The sequence below is a fragment of the Varanus komodoensis genome, unplaced genomic scaffold (genome assembly GCF_004798865.1).
Source record: "Varanus komodoensis strain SLA01 unplaced genomic scaffold, ASM479886v1 scaffold38, whole genome shotgun sequence".
In the NCBI taxonomy this organism is placed as follows: domain Eukaryota; kingdom Metazoa; phylum Chordata; class Lepidosauria; order Squamata; family Varanidae; genus Varanus; species Varanus komodoensis.
The window spans coordinates 8617593-8643510 of NW_025335909.1; the positions used below are offsets into that span (position 1 = coordinate 8617593).

The 25918-nt window shown below is 48.3% G+C and overlaps 1 protein-coding gene across 2 annotated transcripts in view; it reads right to left on the bottom strand.

The window, feature by feature from the left end:
• CORO1C (coronin 1C) overlaps nucleotides 1-25918 on the bottom strand; it is a 51442-nt gene that overhangs the window by 18971 nt on the left and 6553 nt on the right. For both annotated transcript variants that reach the window (XM_044440479.1, XM_044440480.1), the window contains exon 2: nucleotides 7744-7943. In XM_044440479.1, coding sequence (XP_044296414.1) covers nucleotides 7744-7943 — 200 coding nt within the window. The remainder of the gene's footprint in view (nucleotides 1-7743; nucleotides 7944-25918) is intronic.

Sequence of the window (25918 nt, forward strand, 5' to 3'; positions counted from 1 at the left end):
GAATAAATTAAGCTTTCTTCCAAGCCATTCCAGTCAAACAGCTTAATGTTTACCAAATAAGGCAACTTAATGAAGTCACACAAGCTAAAATAATTTAGGAGCCCTGATAAGATGGCCATTATCCACCACAACTGACCCTGTCACAGGCTCTGGTAGGAAGAGGCCACTGCTGCAGGAAAATAATTTTACATTAATTTAGTTCACAAAGCCACTTCCCTAGGAATTTTTTGCTGTCCTTGCAGTTGAAAATAGGGAAGTGGCATCCTCTGCACATTCTGTTAAGCAGATCTTTAGGAGGAGGGGCAGAGGAAGGGGCTCGAAATGCAACTGAAGCCTCCTCTTTCAGGCCGGCACTCCTTGACGACATGGCACCCCCTGCCCCAGGGTCAAAGCCCCAGCCGCTGCTTGGAATGGCTGCGTCTACCGAGCATCTACATCGGCCAGCACCAGATGGCTCACACCCCTGGCACTGGGCTTGCATGAAAACTGCACTGCCGATTCGGACCGTGACAAATGGTCATTAGTCATCCAGCAAGCTGGCCAGGCTCCCCATGACTAACCCTCTTAAAGATAAGGAAACAGTGCCCTTCCCCAAGGCCGGCCGAAATAGATCACAGCAGCGCCACCCTCACCAAAAGGCGTTCAGGACTTTTAAAGGCTGCATCACGCCGAGGCTGCACCGGGGGCAGCTCTTGCTCCCCTGGTCTGGTGGAGGCTGGCAGGGTGAGGACGCTGGTGGGCAGCTGCTGAAGAGACAACCGCGTTCCAAGCCCCTTTTGGGGTCCAGTTCCCTTCCTCTGCTCCTCCCGCCTAAGATCTGCACAAGAGAACCGGCACTTCTTCACTGTGCAAAGCGGCACAAGGAACAGGTTGCGCTGCTTCCTTTATACTGAGCCCACCCATTCTGCTGCCTGAGGCCCGATTCGACCACCCCGCCCCGCGCAGAGGCCTTCTTCAAGAAAGAGCAGCAGCAATGCAGGCGCTTGCACGGCAGAACCTCCAGGCTGGATGCAGCCATCAGCCACGTGTGACAAGGGAGAGCTTTAAAGCCATATTACGTTATTGGGACTCAAATCTTAAGCCATGCTTCAGGTTCTTTGGAAAGCAACGAGGAGCATCAGCGGGCCTGAGCAGCAGCAACAAGCTTTCGGTTTCTTCCTGCTAGGAGGCCAGAGCTGCGGCAGCTGCACGTCTTCGTTGCTTCGTGCCATGTGCTTACAGCCGAGCCAAGATAAGTGCCGGGTACACGCACAGAAGGCTCTGCGATGGCAGAAGTTTCCATGGAGTCTCTGCCCTGGAAAATCTGTGGCGACGCACAGAAATCCACCGCAAAATTGAAGCTTGGGACAGTCGGATGCAGAGACAGTGAAACGAAAGGCCAACTGCTAGCCAGCGCAAGGCATCCAGTACTTAGCATAACGGCTGCATTGAGCTGGCAAACAGAGGCATGTCGCAACGACTGTGCCCTGATTTGGGGGGGAGGGTGCCAAAATCTACCACAAAAGTTGTTATCCTGCATTTCCTGCAACAAGCGGAAGTGTATTTCGTTGGCTTTACGGGAGCACCTTTTTTATTGCTCATGAATCGCTGACAGAGTGGAGACACCCTGTTGCTCAAAAGCAAACTTACTGCAAAAGCCCTTCTACCCAAGCTTTGCTTGCTTTAATTTTTCAGGCTCTCCCCACTGTGGAACTCCAGGGGGCTACGCCCCAGCAGCCCCAGGCCTGCTTGGCTCCAGCAGGGTGGCTGCCTTCCGGGCCCACCCTTTCCTTTTCTGCCAGGGGCTCCCTGGAGATGGAAGCACAGCAACTGCCCGGGCTTGACTGGCATAGCGTTTGGTTCCTTTGGGGAAGCCTGCCTCCCAGATCAATCCTGGCCTGCAAACAGCCGTCTCCCTGGCTACTCCACCCCACACCCAAGCACATACATGCTTCCCTTCTCCTCTCTCTCTTCTCCTGGCCTGCAGAGCCATCACAATCACAACCTCTGTTGTCAGTCGCGAAGTCATGTCCGGCCCATCACGACCCCTCCAGGCCTGTCCTCCGCCATCCCCCGGAGTCCACTCAAGCTCACACCCACTGCTTCAGTGACTCCATCCAGCCACCTCATCCTCTGCCGTCCCCTTCTTCTTTTGCCGTCTATTGTTCCCAGCATTAGGCTCTTCTCCAGGGAGTCCTTCCTTCTCATTAGGTGGCCAAAGTATTTGAGTTCCATCTTCAGTATCTGGCCTTCCAAGGAGCGGTCAGGATTAACCTCCTCTAGGACTGACCGGTTTGATCGCCTTGTGGTCCAAGGGACTCGCAGGAGTCTCCTCCAGCACCACAGTTCAAAGGCCTCAATCCTTCGGCGCTCAGCCTTCCTTATGGTCCAGCTTTCACAGCCACACACTGCAACTGGGAAAGATATGATGCCGGAAGATGAACCCCTCAGAACCTCTAGGAGAGTTTAATTTACACTGGGAGCAAAACACGCCGGAACAGTGATTTCCACCGCAGTCCCACTCTCCCCAGACACACACACACGCGCGCGCGCTGGAGGGCTGAACCCCAACCCTGCAGGGAGGGGTTGGGTCAGCTGCATTCGAGGCTCCCGGAAGTGCTCAGCTGGTCAGCCACTGCTAACAACCGGGCAAGAAGCTGAGGTCACCTCCCAGACAAGTTTTGCTTTTTATCACAGAAACAGGCGATGTTAATCATTCCTGCTAAATTAACTCTGGATCACAAAATTAGCTATTTAGCAGATGCATGCCAGGACTGGCTTTTCAAGGTTTCGCCTTCTCCCTAAATTCCTCATGAATACAAGAGGGATGGCAGTGAACAAGAAACGTGATGTTCCGGTGATAATTCCCAGCTGGTAGACTGCCTGTTGACTGGCTCGAGGCCGACCCAATTAGTCACAGCCTCACTCCATGCCAAAGTGTCCACAGACGGGTAGAAAGAGTTCTTCTTGCTTCTCTCCCACAGACCCAATGCTTTGAAGTAACCCAACACTCATAGGTGCTTCCACACTGCCCCCAGTGCAGGCACGGTGCATTTGGCCAGCGAAGCTTCGGCTGTGAGGAGAGTGCAGGAGAGGCAGTTTCCGTGCTGGTCCCTTCCCAGCAAAATAAATACTTCAGCTTCCAAAAATGAGGAAGAGTTTTGCTCCCAAGCTTCAAATTTCCATGCCATGTTCCAAACTAAAGCCAACATTTTCATAGGCAAGGCTTATGCAAGGAAGTGCTGGCAGCCGCTCCAAAACAGAAAAGCAAGTAAAGCAGTAACTGCTGTTCGCACTGCCCCAGAACCATGGGAAGAGTGACAAGAGGTCCGCTAGGCACGCACAGACAGCTAAGTTCCAGAAGGGATCTCCCGGAGGAGCTGAGTGTGGTGGAAATTCATGGGAAGATGCTGGAACGTCACACAGAGTATATCAATGCAACTGCAGAGTCTTCCCCATGGATGACATGCTGGCCTCCCAGTAGAGCAGGCTTCAACACAGTACTTGTCCGAGGCCCTGGACCTGAACTCCCATCATCCCCAGCCTGCACAATCACACTTGGAAGGCACCAGGTTGGGTAAGGCTGCTTTAGAAACTTTCCAACAGAAATTGTCTCAATGATATAATGGAACTGTATGCGCAGAAAGAATATTTGAAACACGGGAAAAACCACGCCGGTGTGAGATCTCCCCTCACTGCCGCCCCCCACCATCGCAAGCGGAAAGCTGCGCACACGTCCTGCCTAAATGCTAGCCGGACCTTCCGAAAAGGAACAACATAAATTCAGTTTGAGCTCTCTCCTGATGTGGTTTATGTAACAGAGGAAGTATTCGACCAAACCACAAACAGCCAAGGATGCCCTGTGTTCTTACAAAGCAACAGACGCTGACTTAGAGAAACACCCAGTGTGAACATGCATCTTTTCAATTCAAGAGAAATGCTTGGGACAGTCGTGATGGGTGTTTCTGAGATCCCTCGGAGCTGCTCAGCCTATTACGCCAACCAGCCCAGAACCGTGACAGGAGACAGAGCAACAGCAACACAGGAACTGCCCCCTGCTTTGGACCAGAGAGAGAGTCCTCTGAAAGCCAGTGCAAGTTAATGAATAGCACACTGGCCCAGTGAACAAAGAGTCTGGGCCCAGGCTTACATTTAAGGCAAGAAGAATACAGGTCTTGCAGTTCAGTGACGGGGGAATTTCTGGCAAACTTCCTTTCCACGTAAGTGTACAAGAGAAAAACTGCACAGAAAAATCCAGCTTTAAGGAAAGCAGCAACCAAACAGCATGCTGTACTCAGAAACATGTGACACAAGTTCCGGTGCCTCCAGGAAGTTCGCACACGGAGCACAAAAGCAACCGCCTGCTCCATGGGGGCTCCCCAGGGGGATTTCTCCAAATCACGGATCGCTGAGTGGTTTCCTGGCTCCTGCGCATGTTTTCCCCTGTTCTAAAAGACTGAAATGACTCTCCTAAGGCTTAATTACTGAAAATTATGCTAAAACAGTCTCTCATGGATGTTTTCTGACCCTCAACTCTTTTATCTTCCGTGCCAACCACCACTTGCAGTCCTTGGAATGCCTCTCAGAAGCGCAAACTGATGCTGGGGCTAGGAAAGGTCCCTTGTCCCTTGACTTTCCAGAAGCATCTTGCTAGCCACTGTGAAAAGCTCCTTTTATGTGCCTGAGACCTAATTCTCACATGAGGCAAGCCGATTTTTGGCCTGTACTGCTTTGACGTGCCAGGCCAGGGCTCGTGACCACTTCTCTATGCAAAGCAATTCCACACGTGTGGAAAATCAGCATACCCGTCTCCGCATCGACCCCACGCTGGCAATCTATGTGCAAGAATTTTCCCTTCTGCAGATTCCGCCAACCAGGAAGCACCTGCCTGCCTGCCGCCTGAAGTGAAAAGCCAGTACTTTCTAGACCCCGAGAATTTTTGGTTCGAAAGTGTCTCTAACCAGCGCCTCTAGCACGACTCAAGCAGAGTGCAAAACAAGCAGTCATGATTCCCAGCCGACATGGTCACTGGCTCGAGAAGAAGTTGGCTTCCTGAATAAAAGCCTGCGTGGCTGAAAAGAAAAACACAACAACTTTCGAGTTGTATTCACAACATCTGGCTGAAGAGGAAAAAATAGTTTAAACCTCTCACTGAAGCTTCCAAATATTCCCAAGGAATACGGAACCTCGTGCCGTTCCTACCGGGGCTGAAGTTTCACCTTGCGCATTTGGAAACATGATCAACATGAAGATTCTGAAGCATCTGTGTCCTACACAAAGCCCAACTCTCCACCCCGTGGCCCAACCTCAGCAAAACGTGGCAGCCCACCCCGAGCCACGGCACCCTGCAGAAGGGGAAAGAGGGGCACCTGGATAGAGCTCCTATCCCACCCTCGCACCCACAGATCCTCTCCCTGCGGTGCTTCTGCTGGTACTCAGACACGGCAAGGAACCAAAAGTGCCCACAAGGCCTGAATTCTGCCGCAAAAGCTCTCGGCTCTACTGCAATCTCAGGAGCTGCCCTGAGTATTTACGTCCTCTCGGCTCTCTGCCCTGTGATTACCCCAAAAAGGGAAGCGTGCTTTTAAAACACTGTTCGGTGTAATAAAAAAGAAAAATGCAAAGAGATCAGAGATTTCTGCCATGGCGGGCACTTGGGCACACCCCTCCCTCTTGTGGGGATAGAGCAAGGACTAGGCAGAGATGCTTCAGCAGCGCTGTTTTTTCCACTGTTTTTTAATTCCATACATCATGCACTTCGGCCAGCACTGCCAAGAGATCCAGCTTGGGATGCTTCCCCAGATAACAGTACGAGGATTATTTAAACCTTCCGCTCGCTCAGGAAACCCAGACAGGTTTCAGCTGGCACAGGCACGGCGGAGGCGATCCAGGGAGCAAAGCGTTAACCGTCCTTTCCACTTGACTCGAAGCCGCTCTCCCTCTTTGCAGCAGAGCTCCTATCCCACCATTCCCCGGCTCAACGCGGCCAATCGAAGCACAGGGTGGAAATTATTCAGGACGACTCCCAGCCCAAAGCGCCGCGATGGCCATATATGGTAAAAACCTCTGCCAGAGCCCTGCAGTGAGGGCTGCTGTTGGACGTGTCAGTGAGAATGCGGCAGCGGCCGCCGCTGTGGAGGCAGGGACAGGGCCGGTGCCTGCGCGGGCACGCGGGGACACGCACACGCCGCCCAGCTCCTCTCTTTGCAGGCAGCAAGCCACTGGACTGGGGTGCGGGAGGCCGAGGACAAGCCCCCCGCCCCCCCCACCACAGCCGCTCCAGGGCCAAAAGGCCCAGGCAACAGTCCCACCCACCAGGTATTCTGCGTGGGCTTCCAAGCGGGTCGGGATCGCTGTTACTACTGTCGCTACCACCAAGGCCAGGATGTGGCAAAAGGTCTGCAGGAAGAAAACAAGAGGCCGCCGAAGTTGCGGGACAAAGGAAGGGGGATGCCCGGGCAAGGCAAGAGGGCTGGCAGCCCGGGGCTCCGGCGCATCTTGCCCCCGGCGCTCTGCCCCCCGCCCCCAGCATGCGGCGTTGCAAAAGCCTTCACAGTGGCGTCCCGTCACGGAGAGGAGCCACACAGAGCTGCTTCCCCCAGTCCAAGGCATGCCTTTGCCCGTGCTTTTTTAGGCAGCTGCCCACCGAGCCACTGAAACGCGCCATCCCTGTCTGCAGTAGGAGCAGCCAACGAAAGCAAAAAGAGATTCCTGGCAAAGGCCACTTGGGGCTTCCAGAAGACTCAGCCTGCTTGGAATCCCTGCGCCAGCCCAGATGATCTTCAGCTGCACAGCTGGGCCTCCTGCAGCAGAAAATGCATCTGCAAGAACGGCTGGCCGGTTTGCTTAGCATTTATGACACAGAACTACAACAAACGACACACTACTCTTGCGGGATTGTGGCTAGGTTTTTACCCCCTCAAAAGGCCCGTGCTAGCAAATGCTCAAGTTATCCAACCAATACCCTCAGCTGCTGGCACTCCTCCTGTTTCAGACGTCTAGGATGTGAGTGCCGATGCTCATTTAGCCAAAAAAGCACTACCTGTGCTCACCGACTGCACAGACAGGCAAGGGCATCCGTGGACGTTCCACTCACACAAACAGCGGCACTGCCTGCCTAAGCCGGCCACCCTGATTCGATTTCCCCGCACGCATATGTTCCCCTTGCAAGAAAAGAGCAATCCCACATTTCATACTGGAGGTGACAGTGGCCAACAACCCAGTGCCCTCGAACGAAGATGTCTTGGAATGCGACTGCCCGAGGCCCAGCCAGCACGGCCGACGCACAGGGATCGTGCAAGCCACCCTCTAGACACGGGGGGGGGGGGGGGGCGCAGCAGGGTGCCTAACCCGGTTTAACGTGCTTTCAGATTCCAGAGGCAAATGATGAAATCCAGCCACTTAGGAAATCGGGAATTATTTCTCCCCAAACTGTTCAGAGGTACTTTTTTCTTCTGAAACGGCCGGTTCCCGGAGCTGTGGCTCAATGAAAACGCACTTTCCCAGGAAAGTTCCCCAAGTGGAGCTGGAAAAACCCTGGAGAGCTGCGGCGAGTTCGTTCTGCCCCTACTGGGCTGGTGGGACCCACGCCCTGCCCCAGATTTCCCTTCCTAGCACCGTGCCAACAGCAACACAGTTGATTTACACCGCTGAGGGACCCATGTTGCTGCTTTTCTTCAATCCTGGAGGGAATGGACAACCCTGTGGTTGGACAGAGTAATGCTGAAGGACCACGTTCAGCAGCGTTTCAGAAAACACACTTACCTTGTGTAACGGAAGAACCAGGAAGGCACCACCACCACTGGCCTCTATTATTATCGCGACAAATTTGGGATTGACTGCACAAAAAGAACTATCCCACGTAACACGGGAAACTCTAATATCGTCGTAACACTGGTCATTTTTCACCGCCTGACCAAAGACGTGCCGAAACTTGCTCTGTCGAACCACTCGTCTCATTGTTTCTGCAGAAAAAGAGAATAGGAAATTCAGGATATGACCAGGGCTTGCTCCTCCACTACTTACAGAGCTCCAGGAATGTCCCTTTTGCTGCACTGCCCAGGGAAAGTCCATTTTTATCAGTGTGCTTCTAAAAGCCCAGTGCTGTGTCCCTTTCAGCTGCAGCAGTTCTACCTCATAACCCATTTCTCTAAAATTGGGATGCATTTGTGTTTGATTTTCTGAGCTCACTGTAGTTTATGGAATGGCTTACAGCCATGTATTTGTGTTTATACCGCCCCCTTTTTCCTGCAATGAACCCAAGGTAGCTTGTCTTACACAGTCCTCTTTGTCCTCCCCATTTTATCCTCACAATAACCTTGCGGGGTAGGTTAGGCTCAGAGTCAGCGACTGAGCCAAATACATCCACTGAGCTCCACGGTCGGGGGGGACAAGAACCCCAGTCTCCGAAGACTGAGAAAAGCCAATATTGGGCTAATAAGCTGAACCAGAAGATAAATTTAAATGGCACCCTAAACCTAGACAGCATCTAGTGTCTATTCCACAATAAACAAAACCCATTCCTTAAAAAAAAACAAAGAAGGTAAGGATCACCAGACTGTGACCTTTTTGGAGAGCCTGATAACAAGGGTGCAAGAGATGGATCACCTGGGAATAGGAGGGAAACCACCAGCTGCTTCCAGACAACCCAAGCAGCTGTCCAGTGGTAATGACATTCATTTAGCAGTGACCTTAAGAGAGTTCAAGACAATGATCTAGAGGTGAAAGACTCCATCTATCTTATTCTAAGAGTCTTAAGCAATTTCAGTGGTGACGTGCTTTTTCTAAATGGCATTAGTGAGAGTTTTATATTTTTACAAGCAGCAGAGCAGATGGCTTGTTAGTACAAAAAAAGCCTTTATCAACAGCAAAACTAGTAAAAGATAATAGACCATACTCCTCTTCAAGACTGGACTACCCCATTACTAATCCATGCGCAGTGCATCTGGCGGTTTCTGCCTCAGACGTCATTTGTCGCTGTTTAAATAAGTGTAGAAACAGAGCAGGGACGAAAGCTTTCTGGAAAGACAACATCTCCAGCATCTCTTAGAGGAGCGTGCTTGAGGCACAAGAGACCCTATTTCAAGGCTAGGAATCAAAGAGTTCAGCAAGACTACAGATTAAATAAGACAGTGATAATGGACTCAGTCGTAGTGTTATTTAAATAGTACCAGCAACGCGCATGGTGATTTGTGGAGCACAAAGAGGGCAGGATGCCTGTCCTGAGGAATTTACACTCTAAATTCAACAGAGGAGACAGACGCGGGAGAGGGAAGCGATGGTAGACGGGGAGAAAGCTGACATTTATTTCAGTTACAGCAACCTGCTGTCCTTCGGTTGTTTTGAATTACGGCTCCCACAATGCCTTACCATCAGTCATTCTAGCTGGTGCTGTTGGGGGTCGTGGCCCAAGACATCCGCCTATTAAGTAGGGCGTGCGGACCAGGGACTGTGCCAAACAGATCTTGAGAAAGATGGGATTTAAGGAGGGAACTCAGCAGCCTTTCCTTCTCTCCAAGGAATGTTAGGAATTGAAGGTGTGTGCATCTTAACTGCACTTCCCAAATGCTGCCCCCCCACCCCCCACTTCCGGGCTTGTTGTAGGTATCCAGTTGGCCACTGTGTGAACGGAAAGTTGCACCAGAAAGGCCTTTGGTCTGATCCAGAATAGCCAATGATTCAAAAGAGGAAAGGATGAATTTATTTAAAGCCAACAGACATATACACTGCAGATATGGCCATATCATATCCTATAGTTAATCCGGGGTTAGAGTTGTACATGTCCAAGTCCTATAAAGCACCCTAAATCATATCTCAAGGTATGCCGAAGCATTAACTGCATGCATGTCTACTCAGAAGTTTCTTTGCTGTCAGCTGACCCTCCAGGTAAAGGTATCGAGGGTTGGTGGCAATCTTTTTATTTCTCCTCCAGGTACGGTTCAACATTTAACAAGCACTTTGAAATTGCAGTTTTCTTCAGCTCAACTCAACTCAGATCCAACAAAACCTCTAGTCCACGTTCTCCAAACTACTCAACCAGCAGATGGAGTAAAATGGTGTCATCCAGCAACTCTCCAATGTTGCAACAGCAAAACCCTACAAGAAGCCTCTCCAACCCTGATGCCCATGGATACCTGTTGCACTACAACTCCCATCATGTCCAGCAAGGGTGGGCACTGGAAGTGATGGGAGCTGCAGGGTGGGGAACTGCACCCATTCGGGTCGACTGCCTCCCCCTCACTCACACACCCACTAGATGGGGACGGTTCTGTTCCCAGCAGCCGCACAAGGCTCCCGCTCGCTCCACAGTGAGTCATCTCTGCATTTGTTTTGTCGTTGTGGCAAGACAGGCAAGGCAGGACCTGTACTTGGGCCAGTAGGTTTGCAGGGCGGCTTTGTCAGAACAGCTACGGGTTAGTTTTCCTCCCACAAGGTTTGTATATAAATCCGACATTTACCAACAAGCAAGCCTCAAATGAAATCGCCCCATACTGGAGAGTTTAAATCTTAATACCAAAGTTTTCTCTAAGTTCACTGTAGAAAGGAGGAGGGGACAAAAGAAAGATAAGGCCTCAGCACTCAAAAGGAAGCACAGGACCAACATAAGGAACTGCCACCCATGAAAGAATCCAGGGGAAATGTTGATACGTATCTCTAACCTTAGGAAGGTCACATCACCTTGCCGTTAATGGATGTTTCCTATCTGTATGTCACATTTGTCGGTAGGGCTAAAATGTCATCCTCATGAAGTCCCCCAGTACATTTTTTTTTTTACTTTTCCTCCCTAGAGGCCACATTTCAAAGCTAACCAGTCTTAAGGCAGAAAAAGGGCATGCCAAAGTCAGTGGGGAAGCACAGACCTCTTCTTCTGCCTAAGATAAGAGGTGGGATAGCTGAGCCAGTCCCACTCGTAACAATGGGGAGGAAACGTAAAAATCACTGGCAAGGTGCCGCTTTACTTTTCCATTTTTTCTACTCCCTCACCCAATTTTTCCCATTTTTTCTACTCCCTCACCCAATCACGCACGCACACGCGCACTCAGTGCCCTCCTAGGGTGCCCTGCCATGCCGCTGAATCATCCTCAACTGAAACTAGGCAAGATGAACACACACATGCTCAGCAGCTTCTTGAAGCCTTCATTTCCACAGCCAAGGGAGTAATTCTTGGCTTTGGATCAGAGCCATTTTGATTTGGCTCCCTTTCAGAACAAAAGAGGTGTGGGGGAAGTCAAGAGCAGACAGAAGAAACATGCAGGCTCTAGTTATGGAAAGCGGGAATGATGGATCCCCTGAAAAGCATCCAATAAAGCGTTCTGATGAAAAATTAAGCAAGAGTAACCTTGTGCCTGAAAGCGTGAGGCTTTTCTGCCTCCATTTAAAGCCATGAAGACAAATTTTTAACCTAATTAGGTTTTTCATTTTGCAAGAATACATACAATCTGCGGTGCCCCGGCCTTCCTTCACCAGGGTTCGTTCACTGCTATCAGGCCGGAGGTCAGAAGGAACCAGAAATGGTGAGCTGTGCCAGATAAGTTGAGGAGGAAGAAGTGGTACGGGCAGATGGGAGCCGAGCAGGGTGAGGGGCAGGTAGCAAAGCTTCCTATTTAAGTCCCTTCCTATTTGGGACGCTTGGCAAATCAGGAGTGCCCAACAGCCTCACTGACTGAATGCCCAACGGCTAGCTAACGTGAAATACAAGGCGATCCAAGTGCCCTCCATCCATACAGCAGCACAGCTTAACCTAATGAGGGGCAAAGCAGCCACCACCCGCAGCATCGGTGAAGGACGCCACTAGATACACACGGTTCTCCCATCAGGCAGGGTGGAGATCATCAGCAAGCAGGCCGCACAACTTGTGGCGCGCCCCTCCCACCAGCCACGTTTCGTGATAACCCCTGCGGCTTCTGCTGCCTGAGCCTGCCGAAAAGGGGCGGGGGCTGCCCGGAAGCACCAGGGCTCGGCTGCTGTCGCAGGCTGTGCGGGCCACTTTAAACACCGGAGGTCTCTCTTAAACTGCCAGGGAGTTGTATTATTTTCATCCTTTTACTGTTCACAGTCTTGTAATACTGGACATCACTACAGCGTATCCTACCGTGGAGCTGCTCCTCTGTGCGATGAGCTGAATGGGCACTTTGACCCGCTCACGTCCATTTCAGTTTCGCAGACAGCAGCCCTGGCTGGGAGACCAGGAATGTGCCGCACACATATATCCCCTGCTCCATGTCTGGGTTGTTCGAACAAACCACTGATAGTCCAATTGGAGGACCATGCAGGGCCGTCTGAACGCACGGGCCTAATGGGCACTTGCCCGTGGGCCCCATACTAATCTGTGTATGTTAACCCTTGGAAAATGGGAAAACTTCCAAAATTAACAGTAGTTGTAGTTGTCGTGGGGGCCCCAGGACACTGCTTTGCCCAGGGTCCATAATGCTGTTAAGACGGCCCTGGGACCATGGCTGGCACTGACCTCTGAGTCATTATTTGAAGCGAGTCTTAAAATCACTGCTTGAAAGTTAAGGCAAAATGCAGTCTGCCCAATTCTGACATCACAGCAAACTATGCCTGACATCACCCGCACACGGAGTCCACGCCAGTCTCCTGAACTCCCAGTCTTCCAAATTATAATTGGAAGAATATCCTCATTTCTAATCTCTCATCGAAAAAGCAGTACTCAGAGCAGGCCCATTTTCCTGTTTATAAGCACCGTCGAAGAGGCAAGCAGATGTACTTCTGTAGTTTGAAGGGGTTTCAACCTGTTTATGCAAAAGGAAACGCATCCTGCTAGGGAACACTTACAGGAAAAGCCACTGTAAGAACAAAAATCCTGCTCAGCACATGGGGACGAGGTCCTCAGAGAGGGCCAGGCAGTAAAAATAAACAAAAAGCTCAAAATCTGTACTTTGAGAATTTTTCCGAGGAATCCAAATCACAGATATACTTGGCATGGTAAAACAATTCCTTGCATCACCATATTCCTTTTCATTCTCGTATCCTCCAGTCCTGTGTGGCACTTTGGCCTTCCAAACATCGAGGTGTTTCAAAATATTACTTAGATTCACTAAAGGTGCAAGGTGAATCCCAAGACGTATCTTGCTAATTCACTGCCACACTACTTATTCCATCCTGTTTCTTAATAGGTGTGTCTGTTATTTCCAGACTAACATATTTAAGGATATGATGATGCAACACTTCAAAAACCAACCAAATTTCCCAAAAGGGGAAGTCGAGGAGGTTCAGTTCCTGCAACATCCCCAGCATACTTTCAGATATAGACAAGAATAGACAGTTTCTAGATCATTTGGTAAAGCAATTCAGCATAAAACAAGCTGATGGAAAAGCAAAACAATGCAAAGTGCCTTTCAGCATGGATGGGCTAAGTCAAACTTCTCCAAACTCATACCCTCCAGACTGCTCTGGATTTCAACTCCCATCACCCCAGCCAGCACGGCCAACGGTCAGGAATGCTAGGCTAAGCGAATAATTTGTGAAGTGTGTTCCAGGAAGCCTTGGGTTACCCCTCAATGTGATCAGCAATGCTGGTCCGGATTTCCTGAAGGACACCCCCTTGCAGTACTTCAAATTGCCAAGTAAAACCATGTGCAAAGCTCACACAGAAGGATGGGGAGGTGGCAGAGACCTGGTCCAGGCTCTTCGGGAGCACACCTGTGTGTCAGATGACTTGCCCCGGAACCCTCCCTAACCTCTGGGGCTCCTCAGCGGACAAGCTGATTTGTTGAGGGTTCTGAGCAAACTGACTCAAAGGAAGGCAGTTTCAATCACTAAGCAAAAAATTAAAAATACTAATTTAAATATGGGGCTTAAATCAAGTGTCCTATTGATACTTTTTCATATATTTCTTAAACAAATATGCAAGTTTGACTACTGAACCAAGTTAATTAGCGACTAATTACACTGTTGTTACATTCTTTTAGTGAAGTCTTGCGTTTTCCTTGCTGTGTTGTATACACCTTGCATGCTTTCCTTTTTTCCCCTTTACCTACACAAGGAATGCCTTCAAAATATTCCCATGTAGGGTCACTCTTACAGAGGGAACTCAGGGCAATTGGCAAGGTTGAATATGGAAATTCAGGCACCTGCACACTGCAAACTTTTGCTTTCCCTTTCCTGTTCTGCTTTACTCTCTCTCCCTAAGAAAACAGTGTCAATTACATGTAAAAAGCCCCCTTTACCTCAGTGTATCTGGCAGAGGCACTGATTTAGGGAATATCTAAAAGGCAAACTGCTTATATTCAGATAATCTGAGTTGTTATGTTCTGAATTAAACCGAGACATCTCATTTAAAATTATTATTTTTAATTCATCTATGTTTATTCACTGGTTAAGCCATACTTCATCTTGCCAAGTCTCAAATTATGCAATTCCCCTGAGGAAGTCAACATCTTAGAAATTATGCAAGAGTTCCTCCACATAACAATATCCAAACCTTACTCACAGGTAACAAAATCTTCCTACTTCCTCCCATCTCTTAAAAGTTCCAAAAGCATGCCATTTCTTTATCAGTGCAATCTCAAGACAAATCACACACACGCTTGAAAACAAACATTTAACTGTATGGTGAATGTTGTTTATTTATTTATTAAAAGCTTTTGTATGCTGTCCTTTACATAAATATCTCAGGACGGCTTGTTGTGTGAAGAATTTGTGATCAAACACGTATTTGCCTAGAGATTGGGAAAGATCAAGTTTCAGTTCCTTTTACGTCCAGAGCTGGCCTGCAAGCTTAAGAATGCCAGGGGCATAAAACTATCGCACCCACAGGACCTTGCCCACATCAGCTTTCTTCCTTAATCAGCATCATATCATAAAAACTTTTTTTAAGGTTAAACAAAGCATTTACTGCCACATCTGAAGAGGCAGTTCTACTCTCATTTGATCCATGATGGGCGTCAATGGATAAGAGTCATTCTCTTATGACTGAATGCCACTGTAGCTACTATGGCGATACTGATTAGAGTCTTATGCAAAAAAGCATTATGCAAAAATATTGAACCCCAACAGACATGTATACAGACCAGCCAACTGAGGCTCCCTTATACCCCAGTGGCTGTATTTCCAATCTGTGAATGAGCGCTTGAGGATCAGGTACACCAAGAGAGACTTTCAATGAGATTCATGGGAAATTCCTACATCCTTAACTTGGGCTAAACATTTTCTTTTTCGCCAACCACACGTCCGACATGCAAGCTAGTATGAATTCATGACGATTTCAGGCGCAATCCTATGCAAATTTAGGCAGGAAAAGGAGGCCTAGAACTTCCAGCATGCCCCAGCCTTAAGAATATTCCCTAAAGACGACAAGGTAACTGAATTCAAATCAATTGCCTTGTTTGTCTAAACCCTAAAGGAAACCACAAGGAATGGGAAATCAGGCCGATCTTCTGAAAAATATTGTTAAATGGGTAGCTTGAAAGAATGAACTGAAAGTGACTATCACATTTCTGCAAAGTTAATGATTCCAAATTTTCAGTGAACACAAATGTGAGACAAGAATAGATGATATTTAATATTTGGTTTCTTCTGCTGGCACTGAAAAACAGAAATCTGTGTGCGTTACGATCTAGAGTAAATGCAAACCATTTTAGGATTATGCAAACAAGATGGAAAGTGAACGCGAGAGCCCTACAGACGAAGGACACATTGCTTAAGCATATGCCGTATTTTAGTTACTGCATTTAGAAACAGTGTTTGTCTGATCAGAAGATCTGCTTATAAAAACGGGGTGGGTGATGTGACAATGAAGGCGGCGTTTCTAGCTATAAAGGTGACTCTGCATACCTCCTCAGAAGAAACCAAATTCTGACTCCTTCCTTAAAAAAGGAGGCTTGTTACTGGAATTCATCCAATGTCTTCAAAGGCCAGGCAGCTTTCAGCCTGGGGAGGGGTGGATGCTGGAGGAAAAGGCTACTTGCTCCCGAGGGACAGTGTGGCTTGCTACTTCCTAGGAAGCAGCCACCGACCGAGCAAGCAGAGAGACTCGGGACTGGAATGCTGATCCATGTCTTTGGTGACAGGAACGCCCCAAGAAGAAAGGCCGGAATCCAGCCCACCCTCCCCACAGACAACCCACCTCAGCAACCCTGCCAGGACTGAAAGGAAAAAAAGGAAAAAAAAAAAGGATTCCCAGTAATCAAAGGAAGAGACAGGTATGCAGATAAAATGCCTTTTTTTGCCTTTCTTTTCTCGTGACCCAGTTTTCCTATCAGTGCAACAGGGTTAATAAAGCAGAAATATCTGTTTCAATTGCTTATTGGCTTGTCTTCGCTCTTTCAGTGCCATAAACAAGCTTCTTCTAAATTTATTTTTAACAACCTCATCTTTCCCTTATTTTATGTCATTCTGCCACATGTTAGGCTCTTGTCTGTCCTCCCAATGAGATGCATTAGGAACATTTCAGAAGACAGCAGGTATGGAAAAGGTTTTCCTGCTCTAGCAGATCCAGTCTGGTATCAGACGAGCTTATTAAGCCAAAGCTTCAATGTTTCATCATTTCCAAATTAATCATCAGTAACCACAGCAGTGGAACAGGATAAACAGCCATTCCCCACCTGCAACATATTTTAGTAAACACCTGCCCCCTGAAAACAAATATGAAATATTGGTGCTTTCTATGCCAAGACATATGTACTAAAATAAAGCCGTACCAAGCTTCATGCTCAGAATTCATCCACTTGAGAATCTATTGCTACCACTATGATCTAGTCGATATGGCAGGAAAACAGGCCTGAGGCTGGGTGGAGGGCCACATGTTGTTTCTGCTGCCACTGGTAAGCATGGAAAAGCACACATTGAGATGCAAATAAAATTTGAAACAGTGGCGTGATGGTTGTTTTGTTTAAAAGGACATGGATTTTTCCAGCCCTGAAAACTGAGTACCAAAAATAAAATAGTGAAGAGCAGCCAGAACCTGAGTGGAAATGGTGTTAACAGTAGTGCTTACCACGCGTCAGAGAAAATCCGACTTCTCCATCTCTCATCCAGCTTACTGAGAAGATACAACCGTCCCTGAAATTCACAGGCCATGAGGAGTGAATTACTGGCGATCTGAAATGGAACGCCGGGAGCTGCCTAATCCCAAGCCAGGCCATCAGTCCACCTGCCTCCGTATTACCTGCTCAGTGGCTCCAGAGCATCACCAGCAGAGGTTCTTTCCAAGTACATACCACCTGTTCCCTTAACAGGTGCGCCCAGGACATGGCCTGGGACCTCCCACATGCCGGGTCGAGAGAGAAAACGGGTGCTTGGCTACCGAGCTGCAGCCCCTCAAACTGTACAAGCAGCACAAGGTTAGTGAAGGAGCCCAGGCTGTGGCGACCGTACAACCCACTCCCAGGACAGAGTCCTCTGCCACTACCAAATGGCACACAAATTTGAGCAGGAGCTATCACCCTGCTGGCCATAATATGCATCAAGGACCAAAAATGGACATCTAGATATTTCAATCTGTTAATTTTATGTCAAACCCCTCACTTGTGGTACCAATTACAGCCTCTCCGACATCTGTTTTAACAAACGCTTTCAAGATCAGCCACAGTCCCTCTCTTGTACAGATGTTCTTTATCTTCAGGCTTTATCCCTCTTCATCCCAGAGTCATTATTCTGAGCTACTGAAGAACCCCTAGGGTTAACCTGAAGTGTCTGTTGCCCATGAAACTGAGCATTGATTAGTATAAGGAGGGCATTTACAAGATGTAAAACAAGTTTGTCTTGATCACAAAGGCTTCTCTACCTACCTCAGAAAGCCAAGTTGAAGTAGTTCTACAAGAAAGAAAAGATTTGATATATGGTGGCAGTAATTTCCCAAGCACGGGTCTGACAGCAGGTAACATTTATTTTAAAATTCAGGGGTCCTCGAATTCCAAGACTTTTGTTGTTGTAGTTGTAAAGGAAACAAAGCACCATATCAAGCCATTTGAAGAGGAGCATTAGACTGTGTAACAGCAAAACAAAGTGTCTTGTGGCACCTCGGAGATAATCCATTGATCATGGTATAAAGCTTTCATAGACTAGTGCCCACTTCATCCGATGCCTAAAGGATCCTCTTTAGTTCTGGACAGAATAGGATGGTGGGGAATATTGTTAAGCAGTGAGGTCGACAGCAAGGAAGCACTAGGCAGATCTTCAAGCAACAGGCACAGGAGGGAGTCTCAGACTCAGCTCGCGCCAACTAGGTTTGGGGGCTAGACAAGAGGAGCATGCAACGCAGGGCTTATCCGCATTTCCGATGAATGAAAGTGAGGAGGACGCAATATAGTCTTTTTGATTCAGTTGCCGAACACCAATGTGCAGAGCAAGGCTGCGATGGCCCTTCCAAGATGGACAGTTCGGAAGTAAATGAGCAAGGAGAAGGAAGCACACCTTTTCCCATGCGCATTTCCAGTAGTGGCCAGCATTAAACAGGGTCAATTCACGCATCATGCTGCTGTGGCCTCCAGAGACCTGATGGCTAATCTTCCTGTTTGTATTTGTATAACCCAAATACAAACAGGAAGCTGGTGTTCCGATTTAAATTCCTGGTACGACTTTCCACTGTGATTAGTACATGCCATGGTTGACCATGTTGTCTGACTGCAGCCACAGCTAAATTCAGGCGTCAGACCAAACTGTCTACCACGGTGTTATGGGATGAAACAACAGGGGTTTCTCAAGGTCAGGAACTATAACAAAGGAACTGAGCCCAGATTTCCAAAGCAACCCACTACACAAAAGCCTCCACACTGCTCCCTCTGCCAACCTAAACCCGATAAAAGAAATGGAGTTGGCTTGGCAGATTATAAACAGTACATTTCAGTCATCTTAAATAGTCAGGTACAGTTCTCAATGCATCATTGAATTTACTTGTAATACTGCAAGTCTACATTTAGTTTTAGTAACTCTTATGCCATTAACTGCGCTTTGCTTGAAAAATTGCTGGTGTTGTTTATATTACACATACCTGAATGCTTAAAGACAGGAGCAATTAATTATATGGCCCAATTACTCCAACAAGATAAAATCTGCAACAACTAGAGAGCACTTTGACCCTGGAAAAATAAACATTTGTGTAGCCTTATTCTCTTCCCCCACAAACGCATGACATCAACTCAGACTTTACCCGTTCAAAATAAAAAGGCAGCCATTTACCTTTCTGACTGCTCTGTCCCCTAAGAACACAGAGACGGATCGTGGTGGGTTAGACTAAGGGCCCAACTAGCCAGGCATTCTATTCATATCGTGGCCAACCAACTGCCTGTGGGAAACGCAAAAGCAGGATGTGGACACAACAGCTCTCCCTCCGTTGGTTCCTCAGCAATGCACTGGTGATTCTGCCAGCAGGAACCAGCTCTCGGGTCTAATGACTATCGATGGCTGATGGAGCTTGACCATTGAAGGCTCCTCCTCAAAGCTGTCCAGCTCCCTTTTAACGCCACCCAAATTGGTGACCGTGACTCCACAGCTTGTCTATGTGCTGCATGAAGAGGGACTAGCTTCTCTCTCTCCTGAATTTCCCGTCAATCCACTACATGGACTGACTCCTTTGGGTTCTAATGTTATAAAAAAGGAGTAAAACCGCATTGAGCTGCACGAGTGATTTGATGCCATTCTCCCCAAAAGGAGAGGTTGTTTTAGAGCTTGTCACAACCAACTTTTGTTTTAACCACCCTAATTATGTCAGCATCAAACCTGGACACCTCTCTGCTCACCCCTGGCCTGGTCAGTCTTGAAAAAGCGGAAAAGCACTGGGTGCAATACTGATTCCTGTGGGATCGGACTGTTGATCTCCCTTCACTGAGAGGGCTGATCTGCCATTTAGTTCTGCTCCCTGCTTTCCAGTCTTTAACCATGAGAGGAGCTCTGCCCAGCTTGCCCAGCTGCGAAGTCTGCTGAGGAGTCTTTGGCTGGGGACTCTAATCTGCAGCCTTCCTGAATTCCGAGTAAACTGTGCCATCCAAAGCAGCCTTGCCTACCTGTCTGCCTCTCCTGAGAACTGCTGCTGGTCACAAGGGACAGCAAAATGATACACTGCCAAAAAAGCGTACGCAGCAATAACAATACCAACACTTTTTACAGGCAATCAGAAAGGTAGGCTGCTCTGTGCACCCACGACTTGTATATGTGCAGAGAGGGGCTACAAGCTCTGCCTTCCTCTGGAGCGCAGTGAAGTCCTGCAGCACATCAAGCTTCCTGCTTCAGTACTACTTCAACTTTGAGCTCCACACAGCAACACAACTCAGGCCAACAGGAGCTGGTTCAAGCGAGCTGGCAACCTGAAGGTGTTTTAACCATAAAAACCTCATTGCTGCCGTCTTTGAAGCAACACCAACAGCTCTTGAATCAGATTTGTTGTTTGCCTGCGTCTCTGGCAGAATCAAAGCCAAGCAACAGAGTGAACCTCTCTCGGATCGTTCCTCCTTTTAAAGTAGGGATGAAGCCTACGCAGTGGAGTGATTTAGCTCAGGATGTGAATCACTGTTTTAAATAAAGATTGTGACTGATATTTCTTCATATATTTTCGGGACAGCAGGGCAAATCTGACCATAAGACTATGCTCATTTAACCACTGAACTGTGTATTATTTATCTGTTGCGCTGTTTCTCCTCGCTGCACTGCCTATCCTTGGCCCGTTTTCCTTTGTCATTACAGGGGGAGTGTGCGTGAGTAAACAAGCAGCATGTGTACGGATCTGGGCCATCACGCTGGGGCCACGCAGCAGCGGCTGCCCTGTCCATTTCCGTGGCACAGCCACACCCACGGCTGGCACATGCCCCCCAATGGGCTCGCCCAGAGCCAATTCAGTCTCCGGCCGAAAAAGGCCTCCCCACATCTGGCCTGCAGTCAGGGGCCTGAGGGACCCGCTTCTCCCCAGGAGCTTGTCTGCCAATCAGATCCCAGGACAAGTCACTTGCACAAATGCCCTCATCAATAAAGGGCGCTGGCAGCGCTCGGAGAGGATCTCAGCTATCACGTGTTCCAGCTGAAGAATTCCCTGTCCAGACAAACGTATTTGGCGCCTTCTTCAGTGGGGCACCCACCAAAGTCCAGCCTGTCATCCAAAATTGTTAATATCACCTGAATTTTAGTAACTTTTTACAGCCTATTTAGCCTACAATTTTAACTTAAAATTTTAATAGCTGACTTGTTCATTCATTATAATTGGCATCTATAATCTTAACTGTTCTTAAGTTACTCTGAAAGTGACAGATTCTGCCGGCAAATATTGCACAAATTGCTCCACTTCATTATCCCAAATATACACCGAAAATGTGGGAGTTATTTGGGAGCTATTTCTAAATGAAAACTAAAATCGAATGGCCATAAATACCATCAAAGATACAAGTCCATAGTTCGAAAGCCATGAGAACCCCTAGCAATAACACCCATCCCAAGAATATGGTTGGCCTTTTTCAGTCAAAGCCGTTATAGCATGATTGTTTACATTTTAGTGTTAAAAACATGTCTATCAATGAGATGCTCAACCAAACAGAGGAAATTAAAGTTTATTGGGGTGCTGTGCACCCCACAACCAGTTCTTCCATTCAAGGAAATACCTCTCTGTCCAAAACCAGTGAATAAAGTGATGGTCTATCTTGGCACCCTTGGACTGAACACTCCCCACCCCGCCCTTGCTCTGGACCACTTATTTCCTCCAATCTCCAGGAGCACAAACGATGATCATCTTAATCTGCTAAATCACTACAATCTGTCAAGTCAACAAGAAGAAGATGATGCACAAGGCCCAGTTTCGCTTTCCCGCAGGTTCCATGTACCACATAAAGTAATAATGGCGCCAGTATATGAGCAGTGAAATTTAGAAGATGAGTGCAGGAGACGCGGATCGCTTCATCCTTCTCACAAACTGGTTAGCATGTGTTTCCTTAAAAACTTTAATTTGGAATCTCGGTGCTCACTAGTGATGCCTGCATGGCATGACTCAAGAAAACAACTGCGGTTGTTTTTAGCGCTGCCGTGCACGTACAGACTGTAACTCTTCCCATGCGCCAGAAAATTCAACCCAAGGCCTAATCATTCCCTCCTTTAGACACCTGATTATACCCTCATTTTAATCAGTTTAAAGCTTGTGGTAGCATTATTTTAATTCCATTGCCGCCTCGTTGCTTTTTAAATGGAATTATGGGACACAAAGGTTAGGCAAAATTACATTAGAGGAGATTAAGACGGTCCCCAGTCCTTTCCCAAAATGAACCCCCATGGCTCTTTCAGGATGTCAAGGCCCACTTAAAAGATGCTCCAGCCACGTTCTGACCAGATGCATCCTTCTGCCCTGGAATATTTCCTACAGAACCATTACATGATGCCCTGAAATGGCAGCACACCTACCCAGCACATGTTGCTGCCCCTGCAGTGACAAGCAGGCCCTGTGGCTCATTAAGCACAGAAGGGCGGTTACAAATGGTAAAACGCATGTTTCAAATCTTATTTTAGACAAACGTTCCTTGCTTCCTCAGGTGACTGCTTTCAAAATCTGGTTCAGTGCAAAGCACAGTAAAATTCTCATCTGCCCTCCCCCTGGTAGTTCCTATCCTGACAAAGGCATTAATCTTAGGAACTCGAGTGCAGCTCTTCCTGCAGGAAGTCTCAAATACAGAAATTATCTTTTGGCTTAAGCTTCCTATATCATGTGTTTATCTACCTTCTCTGCTCACTACTGTTCATTAATATGGATCTGCCTTATCTTGTAGGGACAGGCAAGGAGGAGATTTAACTGGTTCAAGACAGTCCAGGCCCAGTTTTTCTTCACCAAGAAAAGAGCAACAAGCCCTTCCATGTGATGCTGGCCCATTTAAATAAGATCAAACCGGACAGGCTTCGAGGTTATTTCTTTTCAAAGAACCCTGCAAACTGTGGTTCTGTGGAAGAGACGAAGGATTTGCAAGAAGTCTTGCCCCTTCCTAAAATCTATCATTCCCAAAATTCTTTGTAACCTAATTTTCCATTGGTTCATGCTTGCAGTGCCCAAAGGGCCCTTATAAATGACATGGGGAATTCTGGGTTGACTCCCTTGGGCTTTCTGCCTATTTTTGGACTATGGCTCCCAGGATTCCTCATCTCTGGCCATGCCAGCGGCAGCTAAAGGGGAGGAAGTCCAAAACTCAATTGAGGAAGGCTGCCATAGGTTCAGGCACCCCACACACACACACACATCCAACTGCTCTAATGAACAGGAGCCAGTTGGGTGTTCCAAGCAAATCAAAGATTAAATGGGTTATTTTTAAGTAAACCAACATATGAGATAGTTTAAAGCATTTTAAAAACAGTCTCAAACAACTGCAGTGGGTTAAATTGATATGTCATGTTCAAATGAGCCATTTAATGAAGAGAATATTAATATGTTCAATCTTAACATGCATGCAATAAATTTGCAATAATCAGGGGTCATTTGGTCCTCCTTTCTTGCAGGCGACAACACTGAGCTACAGTATTAGCTTTCCAGGCCTTCCTTTTCATCAGAGTTGCATCCGCTCTCTGCCTCGTGCTTGGAGCACATCCCAGACGTGACAGATGCAATAAGCATGAAGATTCAACTTGAAAAATCCAATGATGTTTGAAAAGGCAGTTCATCAGGAGACAGAGCAATCCCAATGCTGTACATACAAAGAAACACAAACGCTGATTACAGCTATCTGACTTCAAGTCGACAGAGCGCCATTAAAATGTTACGATATGCAGCAAGGCAGAAAAACAAACATGCAGCCTCTGTATATGGGAAGAAAGGTGCTAAACCTCATTGTCAAGTGACGGTGCTTAATCTTTTACTACCGTAAAACAATCATCAGTGCATAAGCATTGACAGACACAAATTAATGCCAGCAAATTATAGCAAGCCAGGCTTCACATCACAAATGAAAAGAAAGTAATTCCATCAGTGCCCAGCTAATCTGTTTACTATGTTTCTTTCAAGAGAAGTCACATCTAGGAAGCTGACATGCTGTTACCTGGTCGGTTTCCAACAGCCCCGTAATTCTAACCCCAAGCACCTCTGCACTCCGCCTCCCAAGCGGCACCCAACCTGTGCGTTCTGCACACAGACACAGATTCATCGTGCCACGGCACGCAACAGAAGTGGGACACCGGTCCTAGCAACACGAGTGCTGCATACCAGTTGCTGCGGAACATGGGCACTGCGCTCATCTCCCACTTGGGGAATCCTGTGGGCGATGCTGGACCCGGTCCAGCAGAGCTCCTCCGAGCACTCTTCTGCCCCACAGGGTCACCATCAGTGGCCAACGTGATGCTCCGGAAGGCCCGGGCATCTGGCAGCATCCCCATGGATGAGCAGAGGAATCGGGATGGGCAGCGCACAGGTGCTATGTGGGTCACAGCTGAAGCCCCTCATGTGGAAGGAGTCTTGCAAACACATCCCAGTGCAGTTCCCATAATAGGCACACAAAGAGAGCAAGTGCTGCTTTCAGCATTGCTTGTCTATGCAAAGCAGCCTAACCTCAACCTTTACAAACTAAGTAATTGTGATAATAAACCGAACTACAGAAATCAAACTGAATGGTGTTTCTAGCCAGCTTGCGGCTCATTTCGTTATCTCCTTCTTCAGCTCTGCCACAACAACACATTGTTCCACACAAGGGAATTTCATTTTGCTCAAGAAGAGTGATCAGCTGAGGTTTTATGAGTTTGGACACCTATCAGTCCTCTCTATTTGTCTAGGCCAGCTGGCTGGGGCATGCTGGGAGTTTTAATAATTTCTTCTATCTAGATGTGCATAGGACTGGGTCACTGAGTACCATCAGTGATTGAGGCATTTTACAAGACAGACCTCTACTCCAAGGAACTTACAAACAAAATGCTGACTAGTAGAAACCAGGAGGAAACCGGGTGGGGAAGGCAGAGGCACTGATGTGACACTTCTGCAGAAAACAGCATATAAATTTGAGGAATAAAGTCAACGAAGAAGTTACCAGGAAAAGAATAGGCAGCAATACTTAGGCCTGCAAAACATTCAGGTCCGCAAATCCTCTGAAGTAGGTCCCACCGAAACCTGCAGGGTTTACACCTTAGTCAGTCCAGCTTTACTCATCCCTTCCCCAGCCCCAAGACATCACTTCCAGTGGCCTTAGGCTGGATCACACACCCTGCAAAGAACTGAGTAACAGTTCCCTCTTGCACACAATCTGAAGAACAAAAGGACCATGTTCCATCCCACATGGAAAGGCCTAGATTATCCCTTCAATGGAAATGCGCAATGTTTCCCAAACCACCTGTGACACACAAGAGGGGCTGTGTGAAGTGCAGAAGAGGCCGGCTCTTCTAGCGGGGAGCAGGGTGGGGGGCGCAGGGGGAGGACTCGGGCCTGCCTCTCACAGCCCCCTCGGAAAGGATGCCCATCTTTCCCTCCTCTTTTGTGAATAACAGACCCAGCTGCCTAGTCCACCTCCGCAACAGGATGTGCCGCACATCGCCTGAAAAGCATTATTGCCTGCTCCCCCCCCCCGCCATGCCCATGGGGGGGGGGATCTGCCGTATTGTTCAATTAACCCTTTCAAAGAACCCTTTCAAAAAACCTGCCCCTCTTGCAGGAGGCACTAAGCCGTACGTGACGGTCCCTGCAAGCCAGGCAGAATAAAGCATCCTCCGCCGTTTCCAGCACCCCTGCCCCTAAAATCTGCTTTCACTTCCTTCTGGCGTCGTCATTTCCCTCCGCCCGGCTCTCGGCTAAGTAAAAGGCCATACAAATCGCGCTCACATCCCCGGACAAGGCCGGCTTGCCAGCCCGCCGGCCGGCTCCCTGGAGCGCTCTCTCGCCAGCCGCCGCCCGCCCGCCCGGGCTCCCGAGCACCTGCACGCCCAGGCGCCGCACCCGGCCGGGCTGCATTACCTGCTCCGGAGCAGCGGCGCACGCGGCCCTCCGCTCCGCCCCGCTCGACGCCCGGCGAGGAGCCCCACCCTGCCGACAAACGCCCCCCCCCCC